Source organism: Monodon monoceros, unplaced genomic scaffold, assembly GCF_005190385.1.
Source record: "Monodon monoceros isolate NGI ecotype Baffin Bay Population unplaced genomic scaffold, NGI_Narwhal_1 Super_Scaffold_22, whole genome shotgun sequence".
NCBI classification, from domain to species: domain Eukaryota; kingdom Metazoa; phylum Chordata; class Mammalia; order Artiodactyla; family Monodontidae; genus Monodon; species Monodon monoceros.
Genome location: NW_021703779.1, coordinates 85,280,301 through 85,295,661, shown reverse-complemented (window position 1 = coordinate 85,295,661; position 15,361 = coordinate 85,280,301). Strand labels below are relative to the sequence as shown.

Sequence of the window (15,361 nt, the reverse complement as noted above, 5' to 3'; positions counted from 1 at the left end):
CTATACAGAAACAAGTGTCAAGTTACCATTAACCAGCCAAACTGTCCCTCCCTTTTTACTCCACAAAGACAGGGATCACACATGCCTGTATTCCCACATTTAGTACAGAGGACCTAGCATACAAGTACACAATAAAAAAACTGACAGCAATCCAGGCAACAAAATCTATAGGTTAACTTTCTCAAAAATCCCTTGACCTAAATAGGAACAGAAATGACTCTCCAAGGTAACATTCACTAGCTGGCCTTGTGAGGGGAAAAAAACAGTAAGAGTACAGGCAACATAACAAATTCTCTTAAAAGGGCTATATCACATAAGTGAGTCCATCTCATGGACTAATCCATCTCATGAAATCAATGTTACTTTCTCCACTCCTATTTTTCTCCACCCTGCCTTGATTTTAATCTTTAATGCTGCCTGCTTTGTCAGTGCTAAGTTAAAGACAAACTGGTGGCCAAACTAAGGATTTTCAGAACAGAAACATGCCCCGATAATTCACTTATTCAATAAATAATTACTGAGCATCATCTACAATATATGCCACGCACAATTCTACTCACCAGGGATAAAATAACAAAACAGTCAAGGTCTGTGCTCTCATGAAACTTATGGGGGTGGAGTGAAGAGGAGCTGTGAGAGAGTCGATAAATAAGTAAATAATAGTGAACATAATATACAGCGATGTCATAGAAAAGAGGTGGGGGTGAGAAGCTACTTTGGAATAAGTGTTCAGAGAATGCCTCTCTGATGTGACCTGTAAGCTGAGATTTGAATGCCAGGAGGAACCAACCATGTTAAGAGCTGGTGGAAGGGTATTTCATGGAGAGGAAAGAACAAGACATGCTAAGACCTTAAAGCAAGAGCTCTGTGTGTTAAAGAAACAGCAACAACACCAGTAAGAGGCGAGGGTCGGTGGGGGTAGTAGCATGAAAGAGGTACAGAGTAGTAGGAGACGAAGTCAAAAAGGCAGACAGCGACTGCTATATTGGGGCTTGTAAGGCAGAACAAGGAATTTGGTTTTTAAGTGTCATAGGCAACTATGGGGGAAGGGAAGACTGTTACAGAGGGGAGTGATGCCATCTGATTTATGTTTTAAGATCATTTTAGCTGCAGTCCGAAGAATAGAATGTTAGGGGTGCAGGAGTGGAAACAGACAATTAAAAGGGTCTAGCAAAAGTCCAGAAGAGATATGACTGCAATCTGAACCTGGCCTAAGGTGTAAATGGTAGGAAAGGTAGAAAATGATGGTATTTGTGAAATGTTTTGGAAGGAGACTGGGCAAGGCCGTAATAAAGGAATTAGATGTAGGGAAAAAGAAAGAGAGGAAGCCAGAATGACTTCTAAGTTTTGGGCTTCAAATAGGAAAAACTAAGGGAATGGTCGTAATGACACTCAACCCCACCTCCCTAGAACAAATGAGGCTGGAGCAGAAGGGCAATATGCATGTCTAACCCACCGAGAGGTTCCAGGTTCCGAGTTGTTTTTTTGGGTCCTACGAAAGAAGGGCGGGCGAGCAGCTTCTGGCCCTTTCCAGTGGAACCGTCCCATCGCTCCCCAAGGACCCCCTTTCACAGCCTGCCCCAGCAGGGGCCGAACTTGGCCGCGACAACTGACCCACTGGGCAGATTCCCGTTTTGGGGGCAAACCCGACACCTTGTAGGACAGTCTTACTCAGAAGTCAGGAGATTGATTCCCTTCGGCCTCGGGGCTCCCACTTTGCCCGGTGTTTAAAAGCACCTCACCTAAAATACTCCTCAGTCCCAAAGCCTCTGGAGTCCAAACGTCACCTCCCGGATTCAAATGAGCGGGCTCCGCCCCGCGCATGCGCTTCCGAGGCGACACAGGGGGCTTCAGGGTGGAGCCGCGCGCTCTGCTGAAGCCTGATTGGTTGGGTCACAGCTCAATGGCGCGAGGCGGCGCGCGCGCCCACGCTGACGCAAACGCAATTCCGCAGAGCCGCCGGCCACACCCGCCAGGCCCGGGTACGCCCGGCTAGCGGGCAGTTGCTGCTGAAATCAGCCAATTGGCTGATGTTCCCACTGTTCTAATATTGTTCCCATTCGTCACTGTGCCTAAAACGGAACAATTAGTGTCTCGGTTCTTGAGTTTAACAAGACCAATTACAGTGATCCATTTGCTCAGATTGACCCCAAATGTCGGGCTTTGAATCTGTAGGAAAATATGAAACTGCAAACTTCTCGATAAAGGCTGCTTCTCCCATGTTGGGCAAGAGAATTAGGTTAAAGGGTCTGACACCTCTGAAGCTGTCGCTAGGAGGTGGGAGGAAAGGACGGCGGCTGAATTTGCCCTCCTTTTACCGAGGATGGGCACGCATACCTTCGAGAGTATGCTGGAAACGTATGTCCTGAGCCAGATGTGGCATCTTGTAGGTAGCCGGCCAGTCAACAAGTAAAGATTCCTAACTTTGAGGAATCGATGGACCTTAAAGAAACTGGCTAAAACAGCAGCAAGGGCCTAGTCTGAGACCTGAACTTAGTCCCTAGTTTAGTCTCTTACTAGAGTAGGAACTGGGGAAGAAAGATAAAAATTTAATGACTCTCACTGATTTTTCTGAGGCCAAAATATACCCATAAACTATAGGCAAAAGTGTGGGAGGGGGCTTCCCTGGTGGCGCAGTGGTTGAGAATCCTGCCAATGCAGGGGACATGGCTTCGTGCCCCGGTCCGGGAAGATCCCACATGCCGCGGAGCGGCTGGGCCCATGAGCCACGGCAGCTGAGCCTGCGCGTCCGGAGCCTGTGCTCCGCAACGGGAGAGGCCACAACAGTGAGAGGCCCGCGTACCGCAAAAAAAAAAAAAAAAAAGTGTGGGAGGAAACTTTGCAATCTTGGGGAGAGATGAAGAATCAGACTAAGTTGATATAGTTGGGAAAGACTACAGCAAAAAATGATTACCACATCTTACATTGTTTTCAAAGTACCTTCAAGAAATCATATTTAATCATGCATGAGAACTGAGTGTTCAATATTTACTACGATAGCTGATCTTCCTATCTAGTAAAACTGAAAATTTCTCGAGTCATTTTTTAATAATCATTTCATACTCAAATGTAAATTGGAAAGAATTTTAAGCCTTCAATCCCCTTATTTTTGTAAATGAAATTGGGATGCTAAGTGGTAAAATAACTTGCCTAATGTGACAAGTCTGTGGCACTGGAATTTGTGCCAGTTTGTGGATGCATATATAGTGAGACACTGGTTCATCTTTACTTAATATACCTGCAATTATTTCTGAAATCATTCTTCTACCTTCCCTTGGCATCACCTAATAAAGCAGAACTCCCCAAACCTGGGAACTGTATTGAGATCTAATTTTGTGGCTTTCTGTCTTATGTGCTGACATCACAGAAGTGTGAGGAAACTTAAATGAGATTGGAAAGTTAGTAACCTCATTAGTATATTAAGTTATTGTACTCCCCCTTCTCTTTATTCTCCTCCCTCATCCACTCAAAACTAAGACAACCTGAATCTCATGACATGACCCTTTCTTTCCAGATTTTCATTATTTGTCCAGACCATTTCCTCCAAACTTCAAAAAATTTTATTTTGAAAGAATGAGAGAAATAAGACAGAGGTATCAATCAACAAGAACAATGATATCGAAGAAAATACAATAATTTGTACTCCCCCCCCACACAACACTCCCACCCCTTTCCCTATCCCTGGCACAATAATATTAAAACCATCAAAGCACATCTAACAAGGAGAAGCAGCAGTACGTAATGAAGAAAGCAAATTTTCATACTGCTCAATCCAACTAACCTATATCAAATGTCCTTCCCCCAGCTAAACTCAACTCACTGGAATGATAAAGAGGTGTAGAGGAGACAGCTGTGGGGGTAACTAGGATCTCTGCTTACACTAGCAAAGCTCAGTGAAAATTCAATAGGAATAGTGAATCTGTTTGGCAGAGAAACACTGGATACGGCTCCTCTGTCAAATTTCAGATGATTTAAGAGAACAGCTAGTTTGAGATTCACAGACCTCTAACGGGACTAATCCTCGCTCCCTCAACCACAACAGTGGAGCAGCTGCCAAATCCTGGTTAGCTGCTGAGAATAGTGGAAGTGAGGCAGCGTTTGGCTTAAGAAAATCCAAAAAAGATGTCCGATATAAAGTTTACTGTTTCAGTTTCCAAGTGTGAGTAAAGGAGCTTAGTAGGTTGGGCTCCAACAAAGGCAAGGTGAAACTTCCAATTTTATCACTTGAAGAATTAGATTATCTATTGACTGCACATTTCCCTTATTTTAATTAAACTCAGTATGGAGTATTTACAATTTAAACAACTGTTAAAGTAGAAGTTAATTCATTTTACATGTAACTCAGTGTCTCAAATTGAAGGAAATTTTTCCTAAAGTGGTAGGTTTAAGTTTTCAGCTTAATCTAGTGAGGGATTCCTCCATCCCATGGGAATACATAGCTTGTTTTATACCAAGAAGTAAGTAGCATTCTCTTTATAGGAGATTTATTTTATTCTGCCTTCACTAGAATCAGCCGAAAAAGGGAAGGATACCTATGCAGGATTAGTTCAAGATCAGAGCCTTCTCCTTCGCACGTGTGTGCAAACACGCAAACACACACACACACAGTAAGTAACATTTTCCCACACTTAATCTCACAGTCACATGCTTGCTGGAGTCCATCTCACAAATACACTTCAATAGTTAGCCATATACATGTACATGCAGCAAGATGTGAGAGTTGCCCCAGAGTGATTAAAGGTGGTGCACATACATCTATGTGGGGAGGTCATTTTAGGGTATAGGTGTACACAAGCCAATAGGGCCATTAATTTGTAGGTTATATTTGTCCCTTTTCCCCCAAGATAAATAAATCAAATGAAAAACACACACTGACATCTTCCTGGGTGTCATGGAGGCAACTGCCTGGAAGGTCCACTTTTTTGCACTTCCGCTTTCCTACGACAATTTCATTTTGCCCTGAGGGGCCTTCTCATATAAGGACGGCTGCTCCTCGGTATTTCCCGCATTGCCGGTACTCCCCGCATTCCCTGGCAGCGAGGATTTCTTCTCAGAGGACCGGTCTTCGGGCTTTCGGGCAATCAGTAGGCGGCAGGTGAGCAGGATGCCGAACACCAGGGCATGGGCGTAGCGTTTGAGAGGATCACCGACTAGCTGGTGGAAGAAGAGCACAGCCAACACCAGCAAAAGTAGGAAGAAGTTGGCCACATCTTTGGGACGCCCAGGCACAAGGGTCATGACAATGCCACAGGCCACCTCAAGAGCACCAATGCTTTTGCGGAGGAGAATGGAATTGATCCCCATTTTCTTCAGCAGAGGGAGGGCTCGGACATAGCTCTTGTAAGCACGTTTCTAGAGTGGAATACCATAAGGAAATCGCTGCATTAACCATGGTTTTAACATTAGAATGAAGAAAACACAAGCAAGGTCCTTCTTCCCCACCATTCCCTTTCCACACCAGCCAAGCGTGTCATATTCTTTTTTTACTGTGCCCCCTAAATAAAAGCCTTGTAATTAAGGAAAAAAGCAAGCAATCTGTTAAGATCCCTGTGATTTAAACCTTAGTAACAGCACCAAAGGTAAGAGAATTTGGCTTTATAGTTTAAAAAAAATTTTTTGGGGGGGGGGCCCACACCATGTGGGCAGGATGCGGGATCTTAGTTCCCCAGTCAGGAATCAAACCCATGCCCCCTGCAGTGGAAGCACCTTTTATTAAAAAAATTTTTTTCTGATCATAAATCATAAACAACATTAAGAATTTAAAAGAAAATTCACTGGGCCCATAAAAGCTGGTACTGATTAGCCATATCCACATTTTCTAGTGCCTACCTTGTCCAAACCCAGATGCATATGAATACCAACAAAAATGAGACAAGGCGGTAAAGCCTCACTAATTTGGACTTCCCTAATTTGGAATCTGTGTTAATTCAAAAAAGAGCTGAGTTGGAGTTTACATTTGTGGAATCTTTAAAAATAAAAAAAGTGTGTGCTAAGCAAACAGAAAAATTTAAATGTATGCAAATGTTAGCCCCTTATATATCTTTAAAATATGGTAAGACAAAAATCGTTCTTATGATCATTGAGATAAATCCCTAGGATTTTACAAGACACTACTTTGATTAGCCTGGTTCAAGTTCATTAATTTTAATTCAATAAACATTTATTGAATACCTATTATGGATTATGTGATGGAGATATAGAGATGAATATGATAGGGTCAAGAAGCTCTCAGTGTAGTGGGGGGAAACAGATGCATAAACAACATTATAAAGCAGCATGGTTAGTGGTATATAATAGAGTACTGTATAAGGTCTAATTGTAGCCCAAAGGCAGGTATCATGGAACAGAGAAGGGAGGCACTGGATATACTACAAAGTAATAGAATTATACTGACCTTAGAGTAATAGATAATCATATTTTTCACTATTCAGATTGACCCAATCCTCATTTTGTAGTAAATTGATGAGATTTTATCAAGTGTCTTTCTGGTTTTGCCCACTACTTTGTTTTCATGAAGTATCCGTTAATTCATTCAATATTTATTAAGTGCCTCCTGTGCTAGGCATTGTACTCAGTACTCCGGATACAGACATCAATCATTCAAAAGCCCTGCCTTCCTGAAGTTTGAGTTTATGAGAAGAAAAGCTATGGAAGTACATAAGTGCAATAAAGTGTTATGGGTGCTGAAATAAACTATGTAGTAGGTACCGTGGAGGCACACCAGAGTGGTCAAATCTCCCTAGATGGGGACTGAGAAAAGCTAGAGTGGAATCTTAAAAGAAGAGCAGATGTTTGCAAGATCAATAAGGGAAGGGCATCGAGGGCAGAGGAAGCTGGATGAGCAAAGGCCCTGAAGCACAAAATAGACTGGTGTGTTTCGAACACTGCCCCAGCTCAGCATAGGTTGGGGGAGGAAGGGGGAAAGGGTGAGACAGAGAAGACAGATATGAATCAGATCATGGACTGTTACGTTGTGGAGCTGGACTTTATCCTATAAGCCAGGGGAACAACATAATTTGCTTTTAAGGAAGGTCCCTCTGGAAGTAGCATGGAGGATGGATTGGAAGGGGTATGCCTGGAAGCCAGGAGATCAGGTGAGAGAACTGGACTAGAGTAATGACAGTAAGGATAGAGGGAAGGGGAGAGACTCAAGGATACTTTGAATGCACAATCAACAGGAATTGATGTCTCATTGGATGTGGACACTGAGGGAAACGGAGAAGTCAAGAATGCATCCAGAAGAAGAGGGGGATGGGGCAGGAAGGAATGAGGAACTCAATTTGGAGTTTTTTAGTTGAAGTATCTCTAAGACACCTAAGTGGAGATGTCTAGTAGGCAGCTCAATAATAGAGGTCTGGGGTAAAGATACAGAATTGACAGTTATCAGTATGCCCAGGTAGAATGTATACAGTGGGAAAATGTGTGACAGACATTTAAAAATGGGAGGAGGAAGAGAATCCACAAAATAAACAGAAGCAAGTGTGGTCAGAAAAGTAGGAGGAAAACCAGGAGAGATGGGGTCATAGGGGCCAAAAATTTTAAGAAGAGAATAGTTAAAAGCACCAGATGCAAGACAAGTATTACAAGAATCAGGCAGAAAGCCAAGCTGACCTGTCAGGAGCATCTGGTGCTTAGAATAGTGTTCACACGCTCTAGTTTGGAACAAATGTTAAGTCATTTCTCTAGTGAATGCACCTTTATTTCATGGATTAATTATCATGAGTAGCACAAGATAGTCCTTTATGAGTACTGTTTCAAGACCAGTGGTTTAGTAAAAAAAAAAGAATGGATTTGGATTCAAACAGGCTTGGCTTCAAATCCCATATCTGTCATTTTCTAGTTGATGTCCCTAGGCAAATTATTTGCCCTCTCTGAGCCTCATTTTCCTGAGCAGGGCTGGGACTAAGATAAAGTAAGCCTATGTCCCCTGAGTGTAAAATTTAAGAAGGCACCAAAACACTCATTGATAAGGTAAATAATATCCACAACAAATAAAATATCACAACTTTAAATAGAGGCAGGATCTGATTCTGCACTTGCAGAACACTGCCTCACACCTCTTCCGAATCCTAGCCCTGTCAGATCCTGTCTTTATTTACCTTTATTCACCTCTAGTCCCTAACCTGTTCCTGAGCATATAGTGAAACACAAAGTATCAGCCGTTCTTCCTCCCTCTTCCCATTTTAGGTTAAATCAGGGATTTTCAGAGAGAAATTAGGAGAGAGGTTGACCAGTAGGCAGAGTAAAACCCTGGGCTGAACTGAGCTAGATCCATGTGGAGCAGAGCTGAGCCGAGGATTAGGGCATCTGGCAGTTTCCTCTATTAACCTAGATGTCACCTGCCCACTCTCTCTCCCTCAACACTCTGGTGATGGTAGCAGGGGGACATAAGGGAAAGAAATCTAGACCCAAGAGTTTTCCTTAACACTTTTAAGCTAGGACCTTTTAAAATTAGCAACACAAAGCTCCCCAAGAGGCAGTTCCTAAATCCTAAGTGTAACCTTCTGACATAATGAACACAGGAAGCAGGATGAGCTTCTTACAGCCAGTGCACAGCCAAGATTTCCAGATGCTGACTGAATGGCTTCTGGAAACATTCCTTTTTTGCCTAGGGCTAACCACCCATCATTTAGGAATATATTTTTATCTATACTATAGTGAAATCTGTAGGCCAAATTTCAGGTCTCTAAATCAAGTTCCTATGACTTCAGTGATCATTGTTCTCTGCATTTGCTCTAACTACATATTACTTTTTCAGTTGTTTATCTAACCTCTTAAACTGCAGCTGTAGATATTTTTATGCAGCAGTTGCCTCTTTCCTTCTTTTCTCAAGAGGAAACTGCATGTGGATAAGCCATTTCATCAAATCTTTAGTTCAAAGCTGAGTAGGTACAGATAGCATCTATTCTCCATGACTCCAGACAGGGAATGTTTAACTTGTTAGAGATGGGACTAAGCTTGGATGAGGTTTTGACAGTCTAGGAAGCCCTTTGTTCTTTCTCCTGTGGAGTAGGATAGAGACATCAAAAGTATCCTACTATTGCCAGTAGCAACAATACTTGGTCTGGGCCACCTCAATTCCAACAACAGAAGGGTCATGTGTCTTAAGTCTATAGTAATTAGATCTCTAACGACTTTAATTGTTCTGACAGTAAGAATAAGGGAGTTGACTGAGTCACTCTCCCAAAAGGCTCTGGAAGCTCACTTTGTTATGTCTGTTTCTTTTTCATTGCCATGACCCAGACCCTGAAACCATAGTTTCCTTATAGGGGAAGGAAGCAGGAGACAGAAGGGTTTAGTCAAATGTTTCAAACCCCTTTAATCAAAGGCAGTCATCTAGCAATATTCTTGGGCTAAGACAAGCTAAATTCCAATTTTAGTTTTGCCCCTAAATTGCTTGCAGAAAATTACTAAGTATTTTATTACCTCAGTTTCCCCTTTTGTAAATTAAATGAGCATTTTGGAGATTTGGTCAAAGAATCATAACGTCATAGCATCAACCAAGGGCCACACACACATATTTTATCATTAATGAACCACACAATTAGAAATCCATATGTTTGCAAGCCACAGTAATTATTTTAATGATAATAGCAATGATTCAAGCAGGTCCGTTTTTATAGTATGAGACTGTATGATTCAGACATGAGTCAAAAGCATATGGAGCCTTTCTTTAGTTATACCTTTTTTCTTTTTATCATTTATTCTTCACAACACCCCAGGGGCCATGATCTCATATTAATTACATTAAACTTGAGCAGCTCACAACTGGTTTACTTTAGTTCACTTATGCTAGTTAGGTAAAAGAAAAAAAAATTAGCTAATATACTGTATAATTCCATTTATATAAAGTTCAAAGACAGGTGAAACTAACTTATATTGTTGGAGTTGGGATTTACCCTTGGGGAGGTAGTAATCGGAAGGGGCCAGGAGGGAGGTTTCTAGGATGCTGGTCATGTTCTGCTTCTTGATATGGGTGCTGGTTACACAGGGGGATTCTGAAAATTCCTGAAGCTGTATACACTTAGGTGCACATTTCAGTATGTATGTTATACTTCAATACAATTTACAGGGAAAAAACTATATGAAAGCAAAAGAGGACACTGACAAAAATATATTTTGGCTAAAAATCTCAGCCTGGTTGATATCTTAGATCGTAAAGGCTACATAAGTGCTGCAAAATTTACTGTTTCAAGTATGATTTTCCTGAATCTCTGTAGGAAAAATAGCCATATGTGAATCATAGATCATTTCTTAAATGCAATAATAAACCATCACATGTTTAATTGCCAAATATCCATGTGAATGAAAAACACCTTTTAAGCAGTTCTACCTTCCACTGTCATATAATGCCCACCTAAAAAGGAAGCTGGCAAACCTGGTCCTACTAACCAAGGTGGATCCCTCCCAGATTGCATCTAAGGGGAGAAGGGTCTGACTTCCACTGTCAGTCAAAAGTCGCTCTGAAACAAGCACAGCTGTTGGCCATTGAGAGGCTATAAGCTCCCTGGCACAAATGTCAATGTAGTTTAGCTTAGGATGGCTAGCTGTGTGAACTAAGCAAAGTCATTTCACATCTCAGGGTCAGTTGCCTCTCTGAGGGAATAAACGTACTGTACCACCTCAGAGAACAGTCTAAGCATCAGTAAATTACTATCTTATTATTATTATCTTAGTATTATTACCTTATCATTCCAACTATTACGTAGTTGGAAAGCAATTAAATAGTGTGATTGGAAGTATAAAAGATCACCTATGGACATTAAATAAACTGCCCAAACCTATCTGGAGTATTTTCCTAGGGCTACACAAACCCTGGGGAAATACCAGAGGGCATTTAACTATAAATAAGCAAATCATCCAAATCAACAACAAACCTTCCCTATAAGGGGATGCAAAGAAGTGGCAGAGACCTGCCCTGTCAGAGACTTGCCCTCTCTTCCTCATGGTCAAAATCCTTTAGCTTCAATGTGACAGGATTTGTGGTGTTTTCTTACCATTCCATTTGTGGCCCTTTGTGCTTACAAGATAGAACCACTGTCACAAAGAGCTGAATACCAAATTTAGAGCAAGTCAACCATTCATATGTTAAACTGCTTAGCAGCATTTGTAAGTGCTGTCTCACAATTTCAAGTGAATTAATGAAGGCATTTAGTCAGGGGAGTGGTCAGTCGTGTTGAATTCACGTGGGATTTAGAGTACTCTATAATGACACTTGCTAAATTGGGAGGAGGTATGGAGTGACACATACCAAACAGGCTATTCAAGAGGGGCATCCGGAAATTCTGCATGGGATCCACTGTGTATTACCCAGCAGCAAGTGTGGAGTTTTCTATATTAGCTGACTGCATAGAGGTCTGTTCACCATGGCATAAGGAAATAGCATCTTGCTCTTTTACATGCCTGATTTCAATCCCTTAAACTGGCCATTTGAATTAGTCAGGAAACCACTGCGTAAAACAATCAATTATCATCACCTCAACCCAGAGCATTTCTTGAACACCTACCATATTCATACACTGTACTAGATGCTTCCATATGTAATCTCAGTTAATATTTACAACAACTTCCTGTGGTAGGTTGTTATCCTCATTTTACAGGTGAGGAAACTGAGACAGACACTAAGAGTGTCAGGTCTTGAACCCAAACCTACATGACTCAAAGTCTGTACTCCTTCCACTAACCTTTCCTGGCTTCTCCAGTAGAGACAGGAAAGAAGTTCATAGTCATTTGTCTGTCTGGTTTTTAGCAGTGATTTTCTATGCAGGGGATAATACCTAAGCATAACACTAATGGCTTTAGAACAAGAAAAAATAGTTGACAGAAAAGCAAAAAAAAAAAAAAAAACTCTAAATTTGAAAAATTTGTTTCGAAGTAAAATGAAACCCCAAAATATGGGATTGGGGCAGTTAAACTGGTACCAAAAAAGGAGAAAAAATGTGCCAGATATTTTCAAGAATCCGTTGTAAGTTCTGACATCCAAAAAAGCAGTTGTAACCATTAATGACTCCTCTACTGGGAATACTGAGTCACAGACTTGGTTTCTAATCTCTGCTCCAACAGCAGCTTACCCTAGGATCTTGGATAAGTCATTAAACTGGCTCTGTTTCAGTTTATCCATCAGTAAAATAAGCATAACTTTAAAAAATAAATCTACCTCACAGAGATGTTTTAAAGAATAAACAACAAGAGCAACAACAACACCTTGAGATTTTATACAAAAAGCCACTGCAGTCAATACATGACTAACTCCATCAATGCAGAGGAATCACTCCTAAATGCAAAACAGAAAATCCCAGAGAGTCATCCCAGCTGATCTCTGGTTGGGCAATAAATGGCTTCTGAACTGCATCATCAAGAGCCAACCAGAGAAATCTGAAGGGTGGTGACAAGCCAAGACAATGCTACAATGACTCATTCATTCACCCAGCCACTCAACAAATATAAACTGAGCAACTTCTTTGTACTAGAACTGAATTGTCCCCACTCCACTCCCTATGGATTCAACAATAAAGCTGGGCCGGCCCAGGCACTATGCAGTGGGCCCTATGCCAGAAGGCCATCTCTAGCCTGGGGCCCAATGCTCAATGCAGGAGGGGACCCTGGAAAACGGCGGTCTGAAAATCCTCCTCAAGCTCCATGCTACTGTGAAGTTTACCTCCCAGCTAGATATAGTTCTTCCATTGCCTCCAGATGCCCCCGAGCACAGAAGCACGGAATTGTGCATACATACACACACACAATGGTTCTGTACTGCTGTATTAGATTATACCTATTTAAATATGTTCCTTTGTATGATATGGAATCTTCATATATTTCTTCTGCCTTTCATTAAACTGTAATAGACAGCTCCACGCCCTAGGAAGAAACCTACTGCAAACCCATTTGTGGCTGGTCCTCCTCATGAGCTCCTGCCAAGCTGATAGGAAGCTTCCCGGTGACTCCATCTTAGTTGGATTGCCTGCAAAACCTAACACTGTACTTAGGGTGCAGCTTGGGAGGCCTCTAAAGCAGCTGAGCAGGATATAGGGAGACAGTATACTGAAGAAGGGTACTATGTCCCTAAGGCAAGGGAAAGCTTAAATATATCCAAGGCACACACACATAAACATATAAATGTATGCATATATGAAAAGGAAAGAAAAGCAAGAGCATATGCATTTATTTATAATCTAATGCCAAACTACTGCTGCCAAGACAAAAATATAGTGGCAATTCCCCTCCACCCTTTCCCTCTGCCTTTGGTGGCTTCTGCTACCCCACTTCCCCTCCCCTTCCCAATGCAGGCTGCTTTGGATACTCATTTTGACCTGATTTCAATTCCATCTGGTCAAATGTTCTGGGAGGAGGGAAAGGGGGAAGGAGAAACACATTAGGATTTGCAACTGGGGCTAGACCTTGGCCCCTGAGTCCCAGCCACCCTCCCCGACGCCAAGGTGATCCTGTGGTGAGAGAGACATGGGAAACACCAGCTCAAACCCTGAGACAGAAGCCAGAGCTACGTGCAAACATTTCTGAGCGTCTACAATTTGCCAGACTCCATCCACTTGCAGCTCACGTTGAGGGGCTCTGGAAGGCTCCGCAGTGAGCTCCAGGAGAGCTATTTATTCCTGTTAACTGTCAACGTGTGGGTCTATTCCTTGCGTTAGCCCTAATGGGGAATCCCTCTTGTCTTTCTTCTCTCTCCCTCCTGTTCCTCCCCTAAGCTCTTTTCCTTCTTGACCTTGAGAACCCATTAATGGGCTCCCTCCCATTACTGGCAGCCTGGCAAAAGCAATGAGAAGCAGGTTCTCTTCAGCTGGGGCAGGGAAATGAAGAGGCAAAGTGACAGGGGGAGAAGTGAGAGCGGAAGTGCTGGAAACATCCCCTGCCATCACCTCGTACTCCACAGCATAGGAACAAGTCCTCTTCACACCCAACTGTGGAGAGCAGCCCAGCCCCCAGGTTGCAGAGGAGATGTTTTGGCCATTCACCTTCAGGTGATTCTAACTCTGCGGAGGGGAAAACCTGCAGAGGGCCTGGCCCTGGGCATCCACGGGAGACAAGGTGGGGATTAAGGACTATTTTGCAGGAGAGGAAAAGCAGACTTTGCAGATTTTGCAGATTAGCCCATATACAAAACAAAATAAAACAAAACATCCAGCTCTCCCTTGAGAGAAGGGGAAGAAGCAGGCTCTCGGTGACCTTTATTTGGGTCAAGTCGGCTTTGTCTCAAGGATATAGACACACGCCCAGGCGGCTAGGGGAACACCATCGGCTCTCCGCCAGGGATGAGGAATACCTTCCCCGCCCCTCTTTCCGCCTTGCCTTTTGTTCTTCCGCAAGATAAATAAACTCTCCAGCTTGCTAAACTCTTAGCTCCAAGGGAAGGACTCAGACTTGCAGACTGGCTGCCGGGACTTTGGGTGTCCTGGAAGGAGGGGAGGGCTCCTGCCAATGACAGGTGTTACGCAGGTCTCAGCCCTCCGGTTTACTTGGGGGTGGGGGTACTCACTGGGCAACCCCTCCCCCAACTGGCATTCAGTGGCTCCAAAACAGTTGCTCCCGGCATAGCCTGCAAATGAAATCGCTCTCATCCAGCTGCTCCTTCCCAGCTGCAAAGTTGTTGGGGAGAAGGGAGGGTCCGGGGTGGGGGTAGGGGTGAAAGGGCTGGGACCGTGGACCGGGAAGGAAAGAAGGGGAGAGGTACTCGCCATCCCTTGGGGGTGCGCTCCTCATCACCCGTTTGCTTCACTTACCATCTCACTGTAGGCATCCTTGCTGAGCCTGGGGGTCAACTTGATAGTCCCCATGAAAACAAAGAAGAGTCCCAGGGCCACTGAGAGTGCCACGACGGTTACGGTTCTAGGGGATGCCATGGGGTCACCAAGGCAGGTCCCGACTAACACTGCTGCTTTGCGCACCCTGTCTAAGGCGCAGGCACTTAGCACAGAGAGAGCTAGAGGGACGCTGCGGAGGCAGCAGGCAGCTAGAATGACAAAGGGAGAGGAGGGAGCTCGAGGGAAAAATTGAGAGACCGAGATTCAACCTCTCTCACTACAACAATCGCTGGGTCCTAATGCCCTACGCTTGCTCCGCACTGGCCAAAAGCACAGTCTCGATATTAAATGAAGTCCTAAACTGAGGTGGAAACTTCAAGTCTTAAACGGGGGAAAAGGTAGGTTACGCTTCGAGTTCAGTCCCTGGGCTGCCTCTGCAATGAGGAATTAAGGAAGACCGTTCTATCACTTCGCACCAGGAGTGCTTTTTATCTGTATAGTCCTTTAATTATTCACCCCCCTTTTCCAACCTCTCCCCTTCTCTCTCCTTTTCCTTTTCCTCAGTCAAAACATTAGTCCTCAGAGTTGGTGGTTTCTGCAGT

The 15,361-nt window shown here is 43.3% G+C and overlaps 1 protein-coding gene across 1 annotated transcript; it reads right to left on the bottom strand.

Annotated features, from left to right (window-relative positions):
- Positions 1 to 3,537: 3,537 nt before the first annotated feature.
- On the bottom strand, positions 3,538 to 14,972 carry TMEM35A (transmembrane protein 35A). The gene is made up of 2 exons (XM_029241137.1): positions 14,739 to 14,972; positions 3,538 to 5,352 (listed from the first exon to the last, which is right to left on the bottom strand). Exons 1-2 carry the CDS (start codon positions 14,856 to 14,858, stop codon positions 4,939 to 4,941), a joined length of 534 nt encoding a protein of 177 aa, XP_029096970.1. The 5' UTR covers positions 14,859 to 14,972; the 3' UTR covers positions 3,538 to 4,938.
- Positions 14,973 to 15,361: the final 389 nt, after the last annotated feature.

Bases quoted from the DNA above. Each gene is read 5' to 3' on its own strand.
- TMEM35A (XM_029241137.1), bottom strand. From the start codon at position 14,858: ATGGCATCCCCTAGAACCGTAACCGTCGTGGCACTCTCAGTGGCCCTG. The intron at 5,353-14,738 runs GTAAGTGAAGCA...ATTCCACTCTAG, and splicing joins AGGATGCCTACAGTGAGATG to AAACGTGCTTACAAGAGCTA.